This window comes from Pseudopipra pipra, chromosome 6, assembly GCF_036250125.1.
Source record: "Pseudopipra pipra isolate bDixPip1 chromosome 6, bDixPip1.hap1, whole genome shotgun sequence".
Classification (NCBI taxonomy): domain Eukaryota; kingdom Metazoa; phylum Chordata; class Aves; order Passeriformes; family Pipridae; genus Pseudopipra; species Pseudopipra pipra.
In genome coordinates, this window is record NC_087554.1 from 44,447,190 (window position 1) to 44,471,861 (window position 24,672).

The 24,672-nt window shown below is 37.6% G+C and overlaps 1 protein-coding gene across 5 annotated transcripts in view; it reads right to left on the reverse strand.

The window, feature by feature from the left end:
• The window catches only part of CEP128 (centrosomal protein 128), a 181,196-nt gene extending 159,496 nt beyond the window's left edge, over positions 1 to 21,700 (reverse strand). For 2 of the 5 annotated variants that reach the window (XM_064658899.1, XM_064658896.1), the window contains exons 1-10: positions 21,515 to 21,588; positions 20,420 to 20,462; positions 19,901 to 20,055; positions 17,964 to 18,124; positions 16,500 to 16,586; positions 15,213 to 15,339; positions 14,133 to 14,254; positions 13,013 to 13,104; positions 12,244 to 12,316; positions 5,679 to 5,795 (exon numbers count right to left, since the gene is read on the reverse strand). In XM_064658899.1, coding sequence (XP_064514969.1) covers positions 5,679 to 5,795; positions 12,244 to 12,316; positions 13,013 to 13,104; positions 14,133 to 14,254; positions 15,213 to 15,339; positions 16,500 to 16,586; positions 17,964 to 18,110 — 765 coding nt within the window. In that variant the 5' untranslated portion in view covers positions 18,111 to 18,124; positions 19,901 to 20,055; positions 20,420 to 20,462; positions 21,515 to 21,588. Of the gene's footprint in view, positions 1 to 5,678; positions 5,796 to 12,243; positions 12,317 to 13,012; positions 13,105 to 14,132; positions 14,255 to 15,212; positions 15,340 to 16,499; positions 16,587 to 17,963; positions 18,125 to 19,900; positions 20,056 to 20,419; positions 20,463 to 21,514 lie in introns of all 5 variants that reach the window. The other 3 variants (XM_064658898.1, XM_064658900.1, XM_064658897.1) reach the window with 3 other exon arrangements.
• Positions 21,701 to 24,672: the final 2,972 nt, after the last annotated feature.

Consider the following 24,672-nt stretch of genomic DNA (forward strand, 5'->3'; position numbering starts at 1 on the left):
TTTATATATTTATCTCACTCTTACATCCTCACCTCAGGAAACATAAGGGTTTCAGTATAGTTTGGGTTACTCTCCTGCTTGAACAGCTTACATTAAAAACTGAAACTGTGGAAGATATTAATCATACCTATGTCACTGAAAATATTATGCTACATAAAGTTACACTTTTAGTCATACTGATCCCTAATCAGATACTAGAAGACTGTAACATATTTAAGATATTTCCCTAAGTATTCAGTAGAGATTTAAATCAATCATTCCAGTCAACTATAAAACTCAACACTGCACATATTTTACTCAAAAAGACTCTCGGCAGAAGTCCCAAAAAGCTATGTAAACAAAAGTCAAAGAGCATCACTTCAACTAATGCCATTATTGCACAAGTTGGCTGGGTTTTGGGTTGGGGTTTTTCTTTAGGTTTCTTTCTGTTTCTTTGAGTGGTTTGTTTTGTTTTGTTTATTTTACTGACTAGAAGTACCAGTTCAGAACAGTCTACTTTGAATATATGATGTGTACTACCTCCAGCTGAGCTTCATTCTTACTAGCAAAATTGGAAGTTCTGTTATATACAGTCAACTTTATGCCAACCACATTTTGGGACTAAATTAAGAATTAACATAGTATCAAAAATGCATGTTTTCATGTGCAGATTTGCCTAGACATGTGAGCATCATAAGAAAAATACTAAAGCTGGGCTGAAATTAGAAATACTAGTAAAATTGTCCAAGATTTTCCTGCTGAAGGCAAAAAGTATGTCTCTGCATCTGTAGTACATCCCAATTCCAAGAAGAAACCACAGAAATAAATATGCCATTTCAACTTATCAGGATCACTGACTGATATTTAGGCTATTAAATAGCAATAATTTCAAATAAAAAGGCAGTATTTGCTGTAACTGATACTACAAATATAACATTCAGTTTTGTTTTCTGCATATTGTAAAAATAGCCCATACCTATTTCATTTTAAGGAAGAAAACAGCTCATATATATATATACCAGAGTTAAAATACTACAAAAAGAATGTGATGTTATAAGAAGTTAAACATACTACATATGCACTGCTTCAACTGAGAAACATGCATCATTCCAGTAGGTGTTAGGTAGGAAATCAATTAATCAGTCAAAATGTCATTAAGAAATGGAAACATCTGGTCATCACAGCCCGATGAACATCAGCTGTTACTGACAATTCAGAAATTGCATAGGTAATAGTTAATTCTGTTTTGCCTCTTTCCTGTACTCCTTTTTAAATAATTCTCTCTTCCCGGTTTGCGCCATTCTTGTTTTTATCCACTAAAGATATCTCTATGTAAGCTTTCTCTTGGGAAAAAAGAAAGAAACAAACAAGACATATGAAGACCCCACTGATTCTTTGATTTCATTTGTTGTCTCCAAAGAAGGGTTTGGGGGAGTCAAATGCAAAATATGGGAACTAGGAAGGGGATGCTAAGGATAACAGTCCCAGCACACACTCCTCCTTGATGGCTCCCAAGCAGCAGGCAGACATTGCACAGAAGAGCTGAAGCACCAAGGAATGGTTACAGGCCTACAGTCAACAGGATTCGCCCACCAAGATCCTTCTTTTGAAAGCATTAGTATCCAGGTTGGACAGGAGGAGGCTGACAAGGAGGTTGATGAGGCCTTGGAGGGGGCAGGTATAGAGGAGAAAACAAGAAAACAGAGAACTTCCATATAAAGAGGTCTTCATAGCATGGTTTTGGGATGAACCAGCTAGATATTCCACTGCCTGCCTAGGTGGTCAAGTTAGATGAACTTTTGATTTGACCAAAGAGAAAATTTCTTACAGGTCTTTATAAAGAGCTCACTAGCATAAGACAGTATTACAATATAAACCTAACTGGTATACCTCAACTCAGTATACCTCATCCATATGAATACAGAATATATCAAACCCCAAAACTTCAAAAGGATAAAATAATTTACTCCCTGCTAGACAGATGAATTTTTCCTATGCTTGAGGAAAACTATGTGGAGGATTCTGTAACAAAAATTCTCAATCTTTCCAACTTATGAAAATCTTTCAAGAGCAAAACATAACTTTCACCACAACTTAAGTCTGCTGACTTTTCTAAGGGTTTGGGGTTTGGTCTTAGTTTGGTTTTGCTGTGTTGCCATTTTTTTTTTTTTTAATAAAACCAGATTATTTGAAAGCAATGCACAGACCACAAACTGCAATTTGCTCTTTCAAAGTGCAACCGATCAGTGAGTTATTCACACTATCAGAAACACACAAGCAGACCAGCCTCACACTATATTTTAAAATAAGGCAAAAATGTACCACATCCTAATTTGAATGAAAATCCTTTCCCTAACCTGCTACATTAGTGACTAGTATGGGTCCAACTGTGCTACTCAGATTTATCAGCCAGGCATCTAAAGACAGACTACCTAGCTATTTCAGTGACAGATAGGTATGAGACTTGCTCATGTTCCAAGAAAGAGTCAGATTCAATCAAAACAGAAACCATTACCCACGAGTGGCATAGCACAGAGCCAAAGAGCAAGTATCAATGATGCCCTAAAATATCCAGATGGCTCAGAGCACAGATCAAGTTTATGTTTGTCTAAAAAGATCAGAGATAAAGATATGTAAAAAAGAATTTTCAATATCACTTTTGACCATCAGTTTACCCCACTCTGTCCACCAGCTTCTTGCACTTCACAGTATTTGCAGTGGGGGAAAACAGAATCTAAGCATATAGATGCACAAAGTAAAAAATGCTTCCTGGCCTATCCAGTTGCTACCTTAAGACTAACTATAGTCATTGCCTTACCACAGTCAGTGGGTTCAAACTATTCTATAAAGATGATTCTGTTTGCCTGAAGCTTGCAAAGCATGAACACATGGACACATTTCACCAAAATCCAGGAAGCCAAGCACAAGATTTTGTAAAGCTATCCAGGATACCCAATGTATATAAAAGCTCTTTAAAGCCCATTTTTCAGAATGATAGTTGATCTTTTTTTAGAACATAGATGCATAAATGCAAACAAACAGGAAGAGGTGATGGTATCTTTATGTTAAAAAAAAAAAAAAAGCACTGAGGAATCTCAAAATAGTTTTAGTTTACACAACTAATAAGGTTGTTAAAGCAATCCATGTATACATGTTACAGCACTGGCAAGATGTGCATATTTGTTCTCCTTTCTAATCAGAAACATGTTTGTATCATGAATTTAGAAATAATCGAAGATACAAGATTTGCATGGATTTTTTTGTTAATTGCTATTTTCTAATTTGCAGTAATTGCTGTTTAAATGCATCAATACACATTAAGTTAAACGATACATGAAAATGTAGACAGCATAGATAGACAACAAATTCAAAATAAAAATGCATATTTAGAAATGAAACATGTAAAATGTTATACACAAAGCTGTCTTTATGGTCAGTATAGAGATATCATCAGTATAGATGATATCACTAGATATCATCTTGGTTAATAATTAGTCTATAATTATAATAATACTACAATACAAATAAGAAGTTTGCACATTATACAAAAGTCTGATAGAAGGAAAAGACAGACAAGGGAAAGACCAAAACAAATGTATTGTTATATTCAGTTAGACCCTGAAAATATATAATTTAATAACTGCAATTTAGGAAGATGATTCTCTTAAGATGGTAAAACACTGACAAGTAGTGGTCAGTTACAGGCACTGCACTTTCCTTAAAAATAATAACACTTAAACCTCACATAAACTTCACAAGATTTCTTAATTAAAGAACTACTGGTCACATCCAAAAGTTAAATTTTATTTTGTTTGGTTTGAAATGTGTAACAGGAAAACTAATGAAAAAATTGTATTATTAAATAGCCACAAATGCTTTAAAGAGCATTTATCTGTAAATCATCCAGGCTATATTACATGACAGGATTTCAAAACTCAGTCCAAACACTACCCTCCTTTCCATTAATATTACTTGGGAAGCATCTTGAAGAAATTAAACAGAAATAGACTTCAATAAAACATCACACCCACGCAGTGATCACCACAAGACTGAGGCCACTGACAGAGCCGAGTCCATCTAACTCACAATTCAAACTACAAAGGACAAGAAACAGAATAACAAAGTAATAAACTCTTAAAATTATGCAGAAACACATTTCATTCAAACAACAATTGTAGCAAAACATTTATTTTATTGTAACTAGGCTATGCAAAAGTACACAAAGCAACTCAAGTACATTCTTTCTAAAATACAGCAACTTAAGCTGTATTTTAGAACGGGGTTCCTCAGGAAAAATAACTCCCAAAAATATGTACAGAATAAAATAAAATTTGCAGCAGAAAAGATTAAATCATCTTAATTCCCAGCTGGACATCTTAAGGGAATGGAAGGTCTGGGATGTACTTAGTATTTCATATTCATTTTGCACAAAATTCAAAAGATGAGCAACTAAAAAAAAAAGGTACCTAGCCTGAAGGTTCATGATCACATAGACCATGATAGTTCATATGATCTATAAAAGACCATACGAAAATTCTTTGAACTACATTTGAACTCATTCACTTGAAGTCAAACTTTCCTTCTAAGGAAACCAATTCATTTCACTAAGCATTCCTTTTCCAGACTGAAGGCACAACCGAAGAATCTAGAAATGGATGTGGGCATATTAAAGAGCAATGAAAACTGGAATTAAGCACTCTAGTTCTTTTCACCCATTAGGACACCAATTGGGGGAAAAATGAAACAGTAAGTCTTTCTGAAATACTAGCAGAAGAACCACAATCCTTTTGATAACTTTTTGATTACTTTTTATCTACATCAACAAAGCATCTTACCTCTTTGAACAGTGTCTAGCTTTACATGAAATACATAGCATCCTTCTACATTAAGGTTCCTTAGTATCACTGTACAGTATAATGCCTTCCAAAAAGCATGTATACTGTTGCTAATACTAAAAGTGAAAAACAAGAAATTGCACATTTATTCTCAACTATAATATTCTATTGCATAGTCAGAGATACCATCACAAATAATATCTTAAGCAAAGTGAAATAAAACGTTACACCACGTTAAGACATTTTTCAAAATAGGAGTAAAATCAGAAAAAGTATTTTTCATACATTTCCTAAAACAAGCAGAAAAAAAAGCTAGCAGCTGTCTCAAATTTTAATTTATTTTATAAACATTTCTATTTGTCTCCTAAATGATATTTTATATTTCATCAGATACTGTTGAATGAAACTGAAAAGCAATGAAAAGCTGTCTGGCCACTACAGTGCATTTGATTGTTTGTTGAAATAAATTTAAAATAAACTATTCACTGCAAGCAGTGATTGATTCACTGCAAGCAATTGATTCACTGCAAGCAAACATTTTAGAAAACAAAATGTTTTAACTGAGAAAATCCAGCTAATGACTTGCTTTTGTTTGCTTGGGGTTTCAGGAAGGGCACAGGGGCAGGTTCTCAGAACATTGGTGGAAGTTACCAAAAAGGTCTAAACCATAGTCAGGACAGTATAATGAAGAACTGAAACTGTACTTGGTATCATCTAGTCATAAAAACAAGCTGAGCTGGACTGATAGAGTTAAAAAATGTGCCACAGATATGAGCACTTTTGCCAGTTTGACAGGTACAGGCTCACAAATGCAACACATTCCTAATTAAATCCTAAACACAGGGGAAGTTTTCATTTGCATACCTCTTGTACTTGAAGAGACATATGTCCCAATTGGTCCTGGCGCCTTTCTACAAGCTGTCTTTCAGCACGCATCTCTTGTTCTATCTCCTGAAGTCTTCTCTCTACGCGTTCTGATACCTTCAAATGGAAAAAAACCATGCTGAGGGAAATTAGTGTGCCTTTTACTACATCTGAAAGCAACAACGGCAAAAAGGTAAATAGGGTATGGGGCACAAAGAAAAAAGAACAGAATTTGTATTTTATTAAAAAAGATTTAGAATGATAGAGAAAATAACTCATTACAGCAGTAAGTACTCCAGAAGCAGAGAACCAAATAATTATCTTGCCAGCAATATCCTCCTTTAGGTATATACATATTTTCCTCTACAGTGGTGGTTCTATTCCAGTGTTAAATATCTCAGTATCAAGTTTAGTGCAGCCTGACATGAAGCTGCAATAAATAAATCTTAACTTCTCTGTCACAAGCCTGATTAACCTCTCAAGGGATATTTCTTTCACATATCCAGTCTGCAAAACAGACCAATGTTTGCCTCTTTTATGCTCTGAAATCTGTGAGTGAAAAGTAGTAAACAAGAGCCAAGTATAAGAGAATGACTGTAACAATACAAAATAATTACATCACTTTAAGCCTTTTTCCCAATATTTTGTGAATCCATGCACAAACCAATACAAATAATAGTAGTTATTTATTAAAGCAATTGGGATTATGAACGCAATAGCTCAATCTTAAACTACAATACCAGAATTACTTCACTTTTGCAATTCAAGCTGCTAGCAGACAGCACCCTCTTGAGGCAGCAAATTAAATTTATTTTGTTAAAGATTAGCAAGAAAAATACTTAAGTATCATTTCCTCCCTACCTTAAAACTAACTATTTTAAACAACCACTAGAAAGCAATGTATCTATTATCAAATGGTATTCAGATAAAAAGAAAAAGACATAAAACACCATTCAACTACTAGTTTCTAATGTACATGGCGGGGAACAAGTTCTCATCCTGCTCTATTAAGGACACTTCTACTAGCTCTAGGCATATGCACACATGGAAAATTTTAACATGAGCAACACACGTGCAGCAACAGAAACATAATTAAGGTTACACATATTTTGGGCTTTACGAGGTTTAAAGAATGAAACAGCCTTTTTCTTTACAACAGAATACATCCTTTGAAAACATTTCTTGTTTGCGCAGACAGACAAATAGCAAGCTTACAGTTTGGAATGTAGTATTTTTCCTAAAACCATCAGGAGATGCATTAGAAATGTACTGTGTCAAACCACACTCCTTCGTGTATGTTATGAAAGCTCTGCAGTCATAATCCAGAATAAAAACTAAGGTATAAAAAATAAAGACCACGTGATGTTTGTTTTGACAAGTACTACTTAGGGTTACTTTTAATAAGTCACAAAATACTCCAGCTGACAGAAAAAATGATACTATGTATCAGGAACAGAAAACAACACTGTCCACAAACTTGTATCCTAGCTAAAAACCAGGAAATAGGCTGTCATCCTTTTCCCCGTGTACACCTAAAATAAAAAAATGAAACTGTAATGTTTCTACATATTTTTTTAAATTTTGGCTACGTGTTTTTGAAGGCAGGAGCTTTCTCAGCTCTCTCATACATCTTTTTCAAGTGAAGTTAAACAAGTAAACACTAAAGATATCAAGAAAGAAAATGTATAATTCTGACTTGACAAAAAATTCAAAAGTAACATCACCCCCAAAGATGACACTTAAAAGGAGAGTTCAGTGCCTTCCTCACTGTCATGGGTCTAGCTCACAGTATGCACAGATAACACGACACAAGGCAGCACTAGACAAGCTTTAGATTCCTGCAAACTTCAGATTTCATTGCAAATTCTCACTAACTCAGAGCAAGTAAGAAAGCAACTTTGTCAAGTCATTTGTCTTGCCTTTGACTCCCTTCAATTTATTCCAGAATAAAATTGTTGTATTATTTCTAACAAGATACTGAAAAAGATGCATTATATATTATATTTGTCACGTGCAGGGAAATTTCAGCATTACAGCTATAATGCTCTCTAACAAAAAAAAACAAAAAACAAAAACAAACCCCACAACCAAAACAAACCATCAAACATCTTGATGCCACTTACTGGAAAAAAAACCCTTCTATCAAGAAACTATAGTTAGTATACCTAGCATATTGCTAGCTTATATTCTCTGTGCAGAAAGCACAGAAAGAAGAGGCTGGGAGGGACTTCAAAGGCTAGCAAACTTGCTGCCTGATTAAACACAATTTTTTATATCTATATCATTTTTCTACAAGTCTATTTACCTGCTCAAAAACATTCACAGAAAACTTAACAGCTTTGATTACCTTGCCTCTAAAATTACCTGTTTTTCTTAAAGCACAATTTTAGTCTTCCTTGTTGAATTTTACAGCTACTAAGCTTTATCCTGTAAGCCACATCCAAGACTGGATTCTGGATTTAAGTTCTGTTTCCCAACACACCTGAAGTTCATCTGCAAATATAACAAAAGTCTTACACCCCCACTGCTGGTCATTAACTTGCAGTTTAACTTGCTGGCAAATATCACTGTTAAAAAGGTGTTAGACAAGAACCTACTTTCTTGGCACACTGTGACAGTAGTTTTTCCCTCTTCTGCAGGGATCAGACCAATTGCTTTGGTCTTCCTGAGAAATATCATGGGAGACAGTGTCAAAAGCCTTGCTGAAGTCCAGGGTAGACAATATCCACTGCTCTCCCCTCATCCACTGGGGATTGTCCCATTGGGTTGTCCCATTGCAGAAGGCAAACATGTTTGTTAAGCATGATTTCCTTTTGGTGAATCCATGCTGACTACACTGAACCCCTTCTCATCTTCCACATGCTTAGAGTCGGCCTCCAGGATGAGCTGTTCCATGACCTTTCCAGAGATTGAGGTGAAGCTGTAGATCCCTGGGTCCTCCTTTTTGCCCTTTGTGAAGACTGAAGTGTCAGTGACTTTCACCCAGTCCTCAGGCACCAACTCCTGATTGCCATGATCTTCCAAAGATGACTGAGAGTGGCCCAGCAATGATGTCAGCCAGTTCCCTCTGCACTCCCAGCAATGCAGAGTGTACATGGAGCGTGTGGACATGCATCCCGTCAGGGCCCACAGATTTGCAGAGGTCAAGTTTGACTGATTCTCATTGACCAAGGGAAAGTCTTCCTTTCTCTGGACGTTCTCCCTCATCTCCTGGGTCAAGGATTCCCAAGGGCTGGCCTTGGCAGTGAGGACTGAACTTCACAATCTCATAGTAGCCAAGGCTGCCCCCAACCTTCACATCTCCAACCAGACCTTCTTTGTTAGTTAGCATAATGTCCAACAGCATACCTTTCCACGCTGGTTCTTCCATCACCTGCATCAGAAAGTTATCATCAATGTTTTCCAAGAACATCCTGGATTGTTTGTGCCTTGCTGTGCTGTTTCTCTAGCATATGTCAGTATGGTTGAAGTCTCCTATAAGAACCAGGGCCTGTGATTCTGAGGCTACTTCCAGCTGATTCTGAGGCCCAATCTACTATCTACTCCTGATCAGGCAGTCTGTAACAAACACCCACAACAGTATCATTCCTTGCTAGTCTGCCCTTTTGTAATAACCCATACACCCTCAACTCGCTCATCATCTTCCCTGAGGCAGAGCTCCACAAATTCCATCTGTTCTCTTGCATAATGGGCTACTCCACCATCTTGCCTTTCTGGTCCACCTTTCCTAGAAAGCACTTAGCTATTCATGACAACATTCCAATCATGTAGCTCTGTAACTTCGAAGACATTCAAGACTTGCAACTGCACATAAATTCCTACATCTTCCTATTTGTTTCCCACACCATGCATGGGTATATTGGCACTTTAGCAAGGTGTTATCTCCCACAAGAATTATGTTCCCTGCTTTTGTAGCCTCTCTGACCTTCCTCAGTTTGTCACAGAGCCTGTAACATACAACAACAGGGATTAAAAAGAGAAAAATTAGAAACAGTAAGTGTTAACTCATTAATTAGTACATGCAGAACAAACTCTAAAACTCGCTTGTCTTCCTTTGTCCCAAATGACCTTGACTTAGGACAAGATTTGTACTATGAAAGTATGTATCTTGACCTCTGAATCTAATAAAAAAATCTTAGTGTAGACAAGTGATTCGCTGAAGAACAGTACAAAGAACGACATAAAATACTAGCACTAAATTACTGCATTCAGAACATATTAGAATGTGATTTCAAGCATGCATTTTTAGCAATATAGACCATGTGAATGATGATGATGACACTAGAGCTATGTCTCCACACAAAGTTTTCAGGTAGCAGCCAAATCTATGAAAATGGATTAGGCTATCAAAAATTCCCCCCCCCCCCGCAATTAAACACAAAGAATAGAGTGTCCTTTTTAAAACAAGGGTGACATTTAAGTCATGCAGCTAAATACAATCTTGTGGAAGATGCTGGATGTTTACTATTCAACAAGGAGCATCCTACTTCTTGAATTTCTCTCCTGTTTTTCAGCTTTGTACTGTTATTTCTAGTGCACAAGTCCTGCTAATTGAAATCTATTTCAACAGATATTTGCTGCCTTTCTTGTATGACCCAGTTTATCACCAATGCATACTTAAAACAGGAGTATTAAAATCACAAAAACAGCAAATTTTTTTCATTGATATCACTTTAAATATTGTTAAACTTTTCCCTCATGGTAAATGCTAACCTGTGTTACACCTTTTACAAGTCATCTGTGCAGTAACAAAAATCCTTATATCAGATTTTCTGAAGGGCAGTTCCTTATTTGACAATAAGCCTTGCTCTCTGAGATATTGTAACCACAGTAACTCCAGGTAAGTCCCATTTCACTTGACATTGCTGTCTTTTTCCAGAGACACAGCCTACGACCACTTTCTAATGGCACCATCTCAAGTAAGCATCTACTTAATTTTATGTATAAAGATCAGCATCTTGTGTTATTTGGGATGTACTTCTATCCAAGAGATTGCAACAAAATATCCAAGAGGGCTATCTTATATAACCATAAATTAAGTAAGTATTTGTCTCGTTGCTTATGGACATTCCTCTAGCAAACTTCCGAACGCTTTTCAAGAAAAAAGAAATCTCACAAAATGTCTTGTTAAGAAAGAGATTTTAATATAGAGGGAGCTATAGGACCTGTAAGTCTTTATACCAAAACTGCACATAGATTCTCAAGTACAAGGCCATGGAGAGTGCTTGACATGAAACTATGCCTGTGTCACCACCCTAGATGCCGTCTGGTTTTTATATTGGGTGGAAAAGCTCTCTTTACAGGTAAAGTTAATGTGCATTCATTGTGTTGCATGGGCCTTAAAGTATTCAAATTCAGCATCAAAAAGGCTCTAAGAATCATAAACTCTAATAAAAATAAATTCTGAACTAGTGACTCAGAAGAACTGTAGTGACTAGACCTTTATCATCACACATCTAACTACACACAGGCAATTTTCAAACAGCACCAAATATACCAACCAGTACAGCTGTAAGAATTTAGATATATGTCTCTACAAAAGCAAAGATTTAAGGACACTAAACTGAATGTTTCTACCATGAGCTTATCCTGTGAAATTATCAAGATTTCAAGTTGACAATTTATTGCCAAAAATCATACAGTAGAATATAAATACAAGAATGGCACTGCTGGAGGTGATAAACACTCCAAAGCGCAGTTATAAAGGCACTAAAGACAAAAGTTCCTGACCAACTTTGCATAAGGAAATTTTGAGGAAAACAGTGTTTACTCTTACCCAACCCACCTTCACCAAGGACATATCAATTCTGAATTAAGCAATCTCATTAGAAGAATTCTTAAACACAAATACGTACTAAAGGATCTCAAACACCTACAATAACAGCCCATGGTTTCTACATGCATCTAATCTCATGCTTTGCTATGCACACCATTAGAGTTATTTTTATTCCTAATGTCCATACTAAATTCCCCTCTTTTGCATTTACTTCATCTCATTCATTCTGCCAGCCTCATCGGGTAATAGATCCATAGGCTTTGAACAAGGGCAAAGGATTTGCACCTTGTATCAGAGAGCACTGGTAAAGCAGCAGAACAGAAAGAGTGCAGGCCAAACAGACTCCTTCCATTTTGCAAACACAGATGGTAAGGATTGAAAAGGATGGGGAGGGAGGCAGGGAGGAAGAAGAAACAATAGTATTTATCAACATAACATGGGAAAACTTTTATCTTTCCAAAGGTAGCTTCAACAACTATAACAGCATTCAAATCGATGTTCAAAGTTAAAAAGCAGCTCTCTCCAAGGCTGTGAATATTGAAACAGAAAAATCCATAACATACACCCACCACTTTTACTTGAAACGAGTACCTGAAATATGAAACTTGTCTTGCTGATTTCACTATGGAAAGGTAATATCACAACAACCTATAGCAGCCTTAATAACATCATGTTCAGATATACATACCAATATGTGATACCGATTACCAACATACACATTAAACTAGAAGCCCACATCCTGCTTAGAATACTAAATAGAAATAATCTTTTCATATTAGTCACACTCACCGTTTCTTGTCTTTGGGACTCAGTGAGCTTTTCAGACAATTCTTCTAGAGTCTTTCTTAATTCAGCATCAGTCCTTCATAGAAAAATACAAGTAAAGCGATATTCTACAGAGCAAAAACTAAATAACCATAATAATTTTAAGCAGCAACAACCACCTGGAATTTTATGCTACTTCAGTTTTTTCTACAGCCTCTAAATTCCTAGCAAAATTAGAGATAAGCCTCAAGTGGAAAATTCATGATAAAAAGCATTTCCATTCCTCAAGTAAAGCAACAGAGCATCTAGCATCAGCTAGGTATCAGGTCAACAAGTAAAAAATTATGGACACATCTACACAGTCCTTCTGAACAGTAGTTTCCTACTAGGAATTAACAATCTAATTCCTGTTATTCCTATTCAATAAAGCACCATATGTTGAGAAAGTATGTACTGTATGGGCTGCATGAGAGCTTGCCCTCAAGGGACTCCAGTACCAAGAACAAATAAGGAGCAAAGTTGTAATAAAAGAAATTCCCAAGTCCTAGTTGATTTCTCCATATATTAAAAAACGTGAGGAAAGCAACGTATACTATACAAACTGGAATTGACAGGTGATATTTACACTTAAAAATACTGCAAAAAATGACATAAATTAAGCAGTTGATAATACTGCTTTCATCTACACGTTGTGCAATCCCTCACTCTCCCCAAAGTTATTTTTTGAAATAAAGAAGGGTTTAAGAATTATTTTCCACACTATCCTTCACACGGAGTTATATTCTGTTTATACCGATTTCTCCTTGAAAGCTCCCGACTGATGTCATCTCCTAGGCGAACTTGTTCACTGCTGAGATCTCGAAGAGACTGATGGAAAGAATGCAGCTGTAAATTAAAATACACAAGTTAATCCAAGGCTTAGAAACCTTTTTTTGCTGTGATATTCCAAAATATCTACGTATATATATATACATAATATATATATACACGCTTTCTAAAATAAAGCAGATAAAAATAAAATACAAAATAATAAAATTCCATTAATTATAGCTGAGCCTGGATGAGGTTTGCACACTTTTATTCAACCCTTCACAACACATTTTCATTGAAGTTTAACTTTCAGTAACTTATTTGCTAAACCAAGTTTCCCAACTATGTTTTTTTTCTGTGGTTCAGAGCTTGGACATTGCACCTACTTTTAAACCTAATGCAAAGCAAGTAGAAAGATCTGAACAGGTGAAGTCAGGAGAGACACCCTTCGTGCTAACAAATGCTAATATAGGTGAAACAAAGTTCTGCCCAGCTATATATGTTACTATAAATAGATGACATATGAAATTGAAAGTGAACAAGCAGAACACTGTGATGTCTTCAGGAACTACTGAAACACCAAGAATAGGTATTTTACCTTGCCCAAGACTTTACATACTCTTTCTTTCAGAGCTTGAAAAAAACAAAAACAAAAACACATGCCTATTTTCCTCTGTAAAACCTCCCGTTTCCCTCATTCAGCAGGCTCCCAAATTATAGTCACAGTTTTAAGGGAACAAATAAAAAAAGTAACAGGTCATCCATTCTTCATGGGATAAAAAGTGACAATTAATCCACCTATTGCTGTCAACAGTTCCATGGCCAGGACCATTGTTATGCAAAACCCTGATTTATAATATCCATTTGTTTTGTGCCTAAGATTTAAACCTGGATCTTCCACAACCCAGCTGCCTACCCTGAACATTCAGACATCAGCTCTACCACGTCCCCTGTGTGATTAATCAGAAATTTCAACCTGACCTAGGAGACTTTGAAAAAACACAGCACATTTTCAAAATTACCTTAGCTAGAAGGAATCAGAATGGGAATAAAAGGGGACAGATTGCCTATTTGGGGAAACAATTCCCATTAGTGCTCTGTACCTGGTCCCAATTATCTGTCTCATTGACAAATCGCACACTTGCAGATCTAGACCTTCGATGTTTATTGCCCTGTGAGTCTCCATAATCCCTGAGAGGAGAAGTAGGCAGGAAGTGGCGGTTCCCTTTATGAGATAAGAGATGAAAAAAAATAAGTAGGAAGACAAAACTTTGTACTGGAAATTTTTCATTTTGCTTCAAGAAAAATGGGTGTTTCCTCTTGCCAATATCTTTATAGGCCACATTACAGAAAAAAAACTATTAAATTAAATAATATGCACGAGCATACGCCTCTTAGCTCTTCTCAGGATTCTTCTTCATTTAAACATTTCTTACCTATGACATACATGTATTCCAGAAAGAGGTTTCCTTTGTTTCTCCAAGGAGTAAGAAGTTGTTTCCTCAAATTTTATTTGCGCTAGCAACGACTTTTCCTTCACGTGAATCTATCAGAGCTTCAAACTGCTGTACTTCACAGCTTTTACATAGGAATGAAAGTTATAGAGCTTTCTACTAAAATACATTAAACACTAGTTCTGGGAGGAATACTCCTCCCAAACACACCTTTTCTTAAAATACAATGAATTTTCAGAGGCAAACAAGAAAAAAACCTACTTTTCTGTAGTTGATAAATTGGTTCTGTTTTTTCCTTTTTCACTGAGCCTTACATAATTTCATCTATACATCCATAAACTCATGTATTTAAAATTTAAATTCCCATTTTTGCTGTGAAGCAAGCTTCAGAAGCTGCCATATCTTTTGGCTTTAGCTTTAACTTGTATGTACCTAAAACTCATGCAGTGGACATAGAATCTTCTCAGCTGAAAGAATCAACATTTCATTTAGATATCTCGGGATATCAGCAGAAAATACTATGTAACAGAAAGCTAGAAGAATTTACCAAATAAACAACTGTGTAAATTAATGCAGGTCTCCCAAATTTCTAAACTGAATTTCTTTAAAGTAATCAATGATGACTTTTCATGGCCCTATCTCTTACACATTTTTTTTCTTAATTTCTTCTTTCTATACCACAGCTATATGACATAATTTAAGTATATTCCAGCAGTTTAAGTATTTTACCTGATGGTCCTTCTCCATCCAGATCACTAGGATATAAGCTTGAGAGAGATGCACTTCTCAGTCCAGAGTTTCGTATTAGTCGCTGGCTCCTTAATTGACCTATAGATTGTTCCAGTGTTTCTTTTAACTGCAGAAAAGTTATAATTTATTGAAATATGAACACAGACTCATTTCTTACAAAAACTGGAAAATAGTATTTATTTTAAAAGTCATTAAGAGAATCGAAATTATTTTTAAGCCAAGTACAGCTATGAATTAATAATAACTTTTCTTCAACATCTCATATTCCTGTATCATAATTATAGCAAAACATGTTTCCGACACTGGTAGCTTCAAATATCAAGTTTCTTAAACCCGATGGTGCACATGGTGCACCATAATGAAAACCCAAAAGAAAAGTTTGTCTCCTGCAACCAAAATAAGACCTATTTGCCAGCAATGCTCAATAAGAGCCCTGCAAAATCCAGAAAATAACTCCAAATTATTTTTTACTGGAATTGTTCTACCAGCCCTACACCTGGAATCAATTTTACATATGGCTATCAAATTTCCCTAAGCAGCTTTACAGCAATCCCTACTTTTAGTAGTTTTACTTCCAGGAAAAGGCAGCCATTGCCAACTTAAGAATACAGAAGTAACTATAGTCGTAAATAAGTTCTTCATTTTTCAAACTTGCATCTCATTTTCTACAATTGTATTTGCTGACTTTGGTTCTTAGTCACTTGCTTTGTCACACTTTTATTTGACAATCCATAAAACATCAGTTTCTGAAGGTTCTCTTTCTAAGAGAAGCTTATACAGAATGGTTAAACTGATGCTTTACTCTTGTAGAATTATACACACCATGTTGGATCTCTTTCTCTGAGGAAAGCAAGCCTTCTTCACTCTTTCTCTCTACCTTCATATGTAAAATATTCCTACATTTCATATGTGTCTGTTTCAAGGAAGCACCAGCTACAGTTTGTTTGTAATCAAGTTTTAAACCTCTCTTGCTCCACCAATACTCTATTTTAGCTATCCATCTTGTGCTTGGCATAGTACCATAACATAACAACCTGTTGGGTGCTCATAAACCAGAAAAATACTGAAGCTACAAAACCTGTCAGCAAGTTCCATTATATAATACATTACTATATTTTGATTTAGATTGCTCAAATAAATATGAAAAGGTTCTGTTTACAGCTACTTAACTCCTTATATATTCTGTCCACTACTACTAAGTTTTCAGCTATGAATTTTATTAATGGAAAAGACTGAAGAAGTTAAGATAAACTGAAAGTTGCTCACCGTTGTTATTGCTTCGGTTTGTTCCTTGTTATATTCTCTGTACTGTCCTAGCAAATGGTCAACATGTCTCAGATTTCTGTTGGTATCCTTAAATAAAAAAGTTTTAGAAAAAAGTCAAAACAGAAACCTCCTCTAATCAAACTTTACTGTTGCCTTTATTATTCTTGGTTTCTCAGATTAAATTGATAAGACAAGTGCTTTTTAAATGGTCTATGCATTCAAAATCCTATTCAAGTAACCACAATCTGAAGTGGCACAGCATGGCTAAAGGGAAGAAGAAAAAAAAAAACACCCACACTATAATTTCAGTACAACAGTAAGGCCTCAGCTTCAAATAAAAACTTTTTCAAGTTTCAGCAACTCTGTAGAAAAACCTTTTTAACTCAAAGATCTTAATTTTACCTGCCTATAGAACAAAATTAGTTAACTAAGAAATAACAAGTTTTTTAAGAACACACTAGGTAAGGTGCCTACATGAGCACTTTCTGATTAGATGAACAGCTGGATCAGATGGCAGATCTGCTGAAAAGCAGTCAACAAAAAGCAATTAGCTTAAAATCAGAATTTCAGAAGAGCACCTAGAAAGAGGTTAGACAGAATCAGAATACCAAAGAATACCAAATATTTAAAAATATTCAGATTACATTCTTATTAACTCATTTCTTTTTCTAGATTGATGTTTATTTTCTACCTAAGAAGTTTTGAGGTTTATTGATTTTTCTCTTCCTGCATATTAAAGGGAAAAAATATTCCTGGCCAAGCAATAAGGGATAAAACATATGCCCATCCACTTTGGGTATTCAGAACTGTCAGCTAGAGAAGAATGGGAATGACTTCTCAAGCAATAATGCTGTCAGGATAGCTAAGTGTCTCCTCCCACTTGCAAAACAGATTCAGATATTCCCTCCACTGCGTCCACTGAAGCAGCAGGAATTAGATGAACACTCTTTCTTGCTCAGGTATGTATCTCTTACAAGTTTAGAAATAATGCTTCTTACTGTACTGTTCCACATCTACAAGATATTTGAAATGTAAGCTCTATGATGAAGGAATTGACTGCCTACATATTTACTTTATCAGAAATTTGGAAATTTTACACTGTACAAGGCAACCAAGACAGGGCTGGAAATTTCTGCTAAAAATATATTGCCTTTTGTGAGAATCTGAAAAATCTTATTTGGCCTTATTCACTTTGCTAACGTTATAAAGGTATTACCCAAAATGTAGTTGTTTCTAACAACATTCTATTACTGTCTGAAATAACAGGTGTATAAAAGTGTAACAAGCTACACACTTTCAGCTCAAAAGCAGTACAATCAGTGTTCCAAAACCTTTTTGGTTTGCACGGAAAGCAATGTTTCTCAGCTATACAGTATACTCCACAACTTTAGAAATGAAAATTTGGTCCTACGTTACAGAAATGCAGACTCTATAAATACTTTAAAACTGTGTTTTGTAAACAACCTGTAAAGTGCTTGCTAAAGTATGGATCTTCTCTGTAACTCCTTCAGCACCATAGTTCTGAGCTCTGTTGTAGGATGCTCTCAAAGGCAGCCGTCTTCCTGTTCGACCCGTAAGAAAGTTGTCTGAATCACTGGATGAATTTGCCATTAGTATCTTGCAATCTAGGTAGGAAGACCAGAAAAAGTAATGCATGTTAAATCCTCATTGTAACTGAACAGTCTTGCACAATAATTCCAAAGCAACTTCATACTCAGACTACATTTCCATTAGCCTTTCTAATTTGGGTCAGCAGGATGTATTTTTGAAGCAGATCTTCCAACTGCTCCTTAGTTATTATCTTCATTCACATCACAAAGCAAAAGGCAGAGCCTCTTAGGAGCAAATTAAATCAAAAGATGCACTCTCAATACTTCCAAGTGTTCAGTACCCATGGCAAGATCATGGCCCCAAGCAAATTCTCCCCCCAGAACATACAGTGGAGATATCAATGCTTTATCAATTGTCCGAGTCTGCAGAGCCATTCCCCTTTACCTCATACTATTGCTAAGCTCTATTCAGGTTGCCCAGGGCCAGCTAAGACAAATAACCCCAAGTAACTGTCTTAAGCAAGTCTAGGAATCAGTATCTTAATGACTCAAGGAGAACCAGAAATATTACAGGAGAAGGGAGTGTTTTAAATAGAAGGGAAAGGAAAGAAAACTGTGGCCAGGAAGTTATAGATTAATCAATTTAAATATGTGGAAAAAAATTAAAATGGGCTATTTTAAGTTTCCAACAAAAGATCTGTTCTCAAAAAACTCACAATAACAGTGTATGTGTTGATATCAAATAAATCAATCTGGTAATGAGTAAATTTGTTAAACAGGGAAGAAGCAGTAGAGGTCATTTTTTTCTTTAAGTCTTGAACACACATGACAATCACAAAAGTAAGCTGAAGTAAAACGAACTAAGCAAGCTTTCCTAAAACTGGATAAGTATCAGAACTCATAGAGCAGTTAACAGAAATTGTCAAATTGCAGAGGTATCAAGCAAGAACCTAGAGTGAATCCACTGTATCTTTTCATTAAGTGACCTGATAATGTAATATAATAAGTTGATTAAGTCCGCAGCTGACACAAATACAGCTGCACTGGACAAATACAGCTAGAAAAACTGAAGTTGGTAGAAGAAAGAGGTACAGAGGGGAAAGCTTCTAGTTGAATACGCATCAACAGCGTCATCTTCTAGAAAGAAAAAGCTAACACCACACAAGTTGTAAAAATAAGGGTAATGTTGTGAATTGTAAAATATTCTTTCTATTCTCCAATGTTAATTTGACATAACCCAGATTACTATATTGATGCTGAGGCACTTCACTTGACTTCAAAAATTACTTGACGCAGTAGAAATACAGCTTGTAAGGACAGAATGGAGATTGATAAGTCTCAAGTATGGCAAGATAGAGGAGGGAAATGCAAACAGTTATGCCTAGTATAGTAAAGTCACATAGTAACAACCCTCAAAAAGTAGGTTAGATAGAAATATTTTCTTAGACTACTACACACTGCAGCAGTTTGCCTAAAGGTCATGGAATCACATTCACAAAATCTGTGTTAATATCCTGTGTTGGGAGACAGTCTGAGGCTACTTAAGGGAAGAGGAAACAGACTGCCATACTCTTGAAACCCCTTTAGTCCTGTAGTCAACAACACCACCAAAAAGAAAATAAAGGTGTCATTCTTCTAACCATTAGAGCTGAAATTTCCAAAAGAAACCATGGATGGATCCAAAGTTTATATTGTATTTTATATGGAGGCAACTTTTTCCAGATCCTTATATTTAGTTTTTAAAAGGTTGTATATTTCTGTCCCCCCGGACTTGGATAGAAACCTTTCAAACATGAAGGAAGAGTAAATCAACATGCTCAGTCTATGCTCAAGTACACCAGTATTCCTTACATTTTCTGAAGTGGTGAATTTATCTCATCTTCCATCTTCTTATGTCACTAAAGCACATTTTTCTGACAGTATCAGAATTCACTATTCCAGTGCCTCTCACTCTAGTCAGCTGCAAGGAAGTCTTAATGATGCTGAGTAAGCATAAATACTAAACACTGGGAAACAGGAAATATGGGATATTTTCAAAGACGAAGAAAAATAAAATAAATAAGTAGAAGTAACAACATGGAATAATACTGATTTTTACCATAATTTGGTTTAAAAAAAAATTACAAAAACCAACAAACAAGTTGACTCAACCATAAGAGCCCCAACTACTGAAAAGTAAAGACACTAGAGAAAAAAAAAAGGGAAATGAAGATTTACAACAGGAAAGATTAACTGGTTCATTTTCAGCTGACCAAAAATAGGTTCATTAAGATACTTACTAGGTAAAGCACTGAAGAAAGGCCAGTAAGCAAGGTAAACATAAAAGAAAGCACTGAACAAGGGTAAAGGTTTTGTCTCAAGAAAACTTACTATTTGGGATTAAGTAGCATTCCTTTTTATTCTCATGAGCAACCTAAAAGGAACCACAAGTATTTTTAAGCTGATGAAGTTCTGTTTCATATAAAGCAACATCCTCATTTTAAAAGGAAATACAGAAGTTTCATTTTAGATTTAAAAAAAAATCATAAAGGAATAGAAATTTGTACAAATGTTCCATATGCACATTGCCTATTAATTTAAACCAAAAAAAGCTTATCACTTTTTCCAAAAACCTTGACTAATTTTAGCACATAATCATGCAACTTATTGGGTTTTAGTTCTACCCAAACAGATCATAACTTTTCTTGAACTGATGAAAAGCATCAATACTCGATACTTTCCTTTCCTGCAGAAAATAGGGCATTTCATTTTCACTGAGGACTCTCAGGGTAAAACAAACACGAAGCAGACCTGACGGTGTTAACAGCAAGTTCTCCAGCTCAGGTAAACCACAGATAAAGTCACCTGATTACTCCTCAAGTGTTTTTATTTGTCCAGCTCTACACAGACTAATATATCACTAGGTAACTGACTTACTGTTAAAGGTAGGTTTGAAGCCTTATAGCTAAGACTTATAGCTAACACCTGAAAGGCCCTTTCCTTCAATTTGAGCCAGGAGGAGTTTTCAAAAAGCCAGGAAGACGATCCCACATGGTGACAGTTCGCCATCGTGCTTTCAGGCATCTGTACCACATTTTATTATCAGTTTGTGACACCGCGCTCCACGCTCAGCAGCACGGCCTTGGGGCCGCGGGGCACTCCAGCACGGCTCCGGGCACGCCAGCAGCCGGGACCCCGCCAGGCCCGCGGGCTGTCCCGGGCTGTCCCGAGGAGCCCCCGCGACCCCGCTCTCCGCGGCCCCGCTCCCCGCGCCTCTCGCCGCCGCTCCCACCCGGCGCCGCTCCAACCCGCGCCCGCCCTCCCGCGGCGCTCCGCACCCGCACAGCCCCGTCCCGCACAGCCCCGTCCCGCACAGCCCCGTCCCGCACAGCCCCGTCCCGCACAGCCCCGTCCCGCACAGCCCTGTCCCGCACAGCCGCCCTGGCCGCAGTCCCGACTCTGTCCGTCCCGCACCCCGGCTCTCACCGCACGGCGCCCCGAGGCGAGGCCGCCCCGCTTCCCGGGCACCTCCCGCCCGTCTCACCTCGCCGCTATGGCAACTTGAACTAGCCGCCCTGCTGCCCGCTGCCGCAGCCGCCGTCCGGGCGCCGGGTTCCTCGCAAGGCTCCGTGGGACAGGGAGTCCAGAAGGCGCAGCCCCGCCGTGGGACAGGCGGGGTGCAGGACTCCAGCGCCCGAGAGGCTTTGCGGCGGCGGCGCCGGCAGCGCGGAGAGGGAAGGGCGGACCTCGCCCTGCGGGGAGACCGGAGGGCCTGCGCGGGGGATGAGTGGCGATGGTGGAGGACCTGTCGTGGCGTTTATTAAAGTTGTTAAACTCTAAACCTTTACCAAATACGCGCTGGTGTTTACAAACACGTCAGATAAACGATCGCGGAGAGCAGAAACAAAAGTTGTTGCCCTGGCAAAGCAGGCGAGGCTGTTCCAGTTCCGAGGAGACGGCACCTGGCTGATCAGCTGGGAAAAGGCGTGTGAGCTACTGAGAGCAGATGGTTCTTACTCGGGAGGCATCTCCGTTCCTGCCTCTTGACTTTTTCTTGTTTCTTTAGGCCACGCATCTCCCTGTTCCCAGATGTTGTATCCATTACCCTTCTGTGTAGTAAAAACGGCCAAATATTGGAGTGCTGGCCTTGAAGAGAGAAAAGGGATAAAGAGTTCTGAGTGATCACCAGTAATGTCACCCAGGCCTCTGAAACCTGGGCAGAACTTGCAGTAGTCTCAGAATCACTGGGATGTTTGAATGCAATTCACCTGTAGATGAGCACTCAAGCCCAGAGTAAACGCAATGCGTTGGGTTTTTTAATACATGTGTGTGTGTATTGCCTCTGGGATCCATTCCAGGCAGTGACCACTGGCCTTTGAGTACAGTAATAAGGCATGGATGACAATTCATACTATCCACCTTCATTCCTGTCTTGCAGGACTGTTTCATTTGCTCACAATAAATCAGGCATGCTTGAATGGCATATGATTACAACACACTTCAGGAGTAAGCCAGGCCCTCCACACTGGCAGCATCCACCAGCAGCCCAGGCAATCACTGCTGGCCTTTGTGTCTTTCTGGTCATGCTTAAGAGGCATTATCCTCATCTTAGCTGAAGAGAAGTGAGACACAGAACAGGAATTTAATAATAAACCTTACTTCAATGTGAACTGAAGCATTAGCGAATAATTAGCAAAGAATCAAGTCTTCTCTGGCTTCCAGTGCCTGGCCATTGTCCCGGCCTTTCCTCTGCAAACTGCAGCATGATCAGTTTGTGTTGACAGGTCTAACTGCAGCGTGAGGGTCAGGGCTTCAATTCAGTCTTATGCTTAGGTCTCCTGCTTATGGTGGTCTCTGGGAGACAGGCCCTGAATTTTCCTGAGCTCTCTGGGGGATTTTCTCTCAGTTTTGCACCTGGCAGTGGGCTTGGTGCTCCACAGACTCAGCAGAATTCACCCATGAGCAGATTTCTTTTCCTGCCCTAGTAGCCTCTCTAAGGTCATCACAAAGCAGATGAGGGGGTAAGGAATAGGTCCTGGATGTGACTGGTACATATACGAGAAGTGTATTTGCATCTATGCTGAGTGTGAGCACATCTGGCTTGCTACAAACACAGTGTTCCAGTGGAAACTGATGCCAACACCTGAGGCAGACATACTGAGCACATCCACTGGTTCTAAAGACCATGCTAACCATGCATATACCAACTGAGAAAGTAGCTAGGCAGCAAACAGCACATGCTATCTATGTCTATATTGGTTTAATGTTGTAACAGAAGGAAGCAGATGCTTCCAGTGCTTCAGACAGCTGTATGCACACAGCTATATTATCAGCTGTAGCATTACACAAATATTGTAACTCTTTCACATAAGCATATGAAAAAAGGCTTATGCCGATGATTAATATGCAGCTTTCTCATCCTCATCAAGCTGAGACGTGCTTGGTACAAAAAGTGAGATACTAAAGACTGTTACAGAAAGCATGTAAGCAGGCATGTTTGCCAAGATTCCTGTATTGTGTTTGTCTTTGCTGAAAAAGATCCAAACCATCAAAATCCCACCACTCCCAACAGAGAAGGTTACTAATTTACCAGTGCAATGAACTGTCAGCTCAGTAAAGTCTATTCCCTGTGCATTTTGATTTCCAGACTAGATGGGTGCATTAGGGTTTTTTTTCTTTTTTTGCTACAACTCGCTTTAGAGTAGGGAGAACCCTAAGATTTGTGTGCACATATTTGTCACGATGTTCAAATAGGAACATAAAAAAACACCCTAATGGTCCATTTGGCCCAGCATACTGAGTTCATCAGTGAGAACAGAAGATGGTATTTAGAGAGAGCACATGAACCTCGCTACCTTCTATGGTCTAACCCTCTCTGTAGTTTCCTCTGCTACTCACTTTTGTCATGTCAGAGGACATCTGTAAGAGGACTGTTTCCTTTGATATATGTTTACAGGCATTTAGCCCCTAAATTTGTATAACCCTGTGTGCCTCCCCAACCTCCTGGCAATGATTTTTGGAAGTTTCCTTCTGGATGTGTGAAAAACTGCTTTCTTACTTCTCTATGTTTTTGCATAATAAGGCTGTGCTAAAGGCTGGTTTGAAAATCCAAGTAAACTATATCTAAAATTCTGTTGGCAGCTTCAGAAGACTTCAAAAACATATGAGGAATATCTGTCTTTCAAAAAAGCAGTTTTGATTCTTCCTCCAAAGAGAATACATTCATTAATTTTATTCTTTATAGTAGTTTCTATTAATGTACCTGCTACAGTTATCAGAGCCAAAACTGCAGTCTTTTATTTTGGATTCTGTAATCTGTAACCCTTATTTTTTTCCCTAGAATCTCTGTTAAATATTAGCATAATATTAATTAATCTGGTACAAAAGGGTGTTAATTGAGAAGTACACAACAGTCACCAGTTCTGCTATAGCAGTCAATAAGTAAGTAAGATTTTGACTGGTTATTTTTCTAAAGTTGAATTTATCTGTCCATGAAGAATATAAACCTGAGAACCTCTTCAAGCTCTTCTACAACAGAGCATAGAAACAGAACATAATTCAGTCTGGGGTTATGGCTTTATCTTCTCTACATGCTCCTTGTATATTCTGATTTATCTACTAGTCTTATAGACTCTGGCAGCATT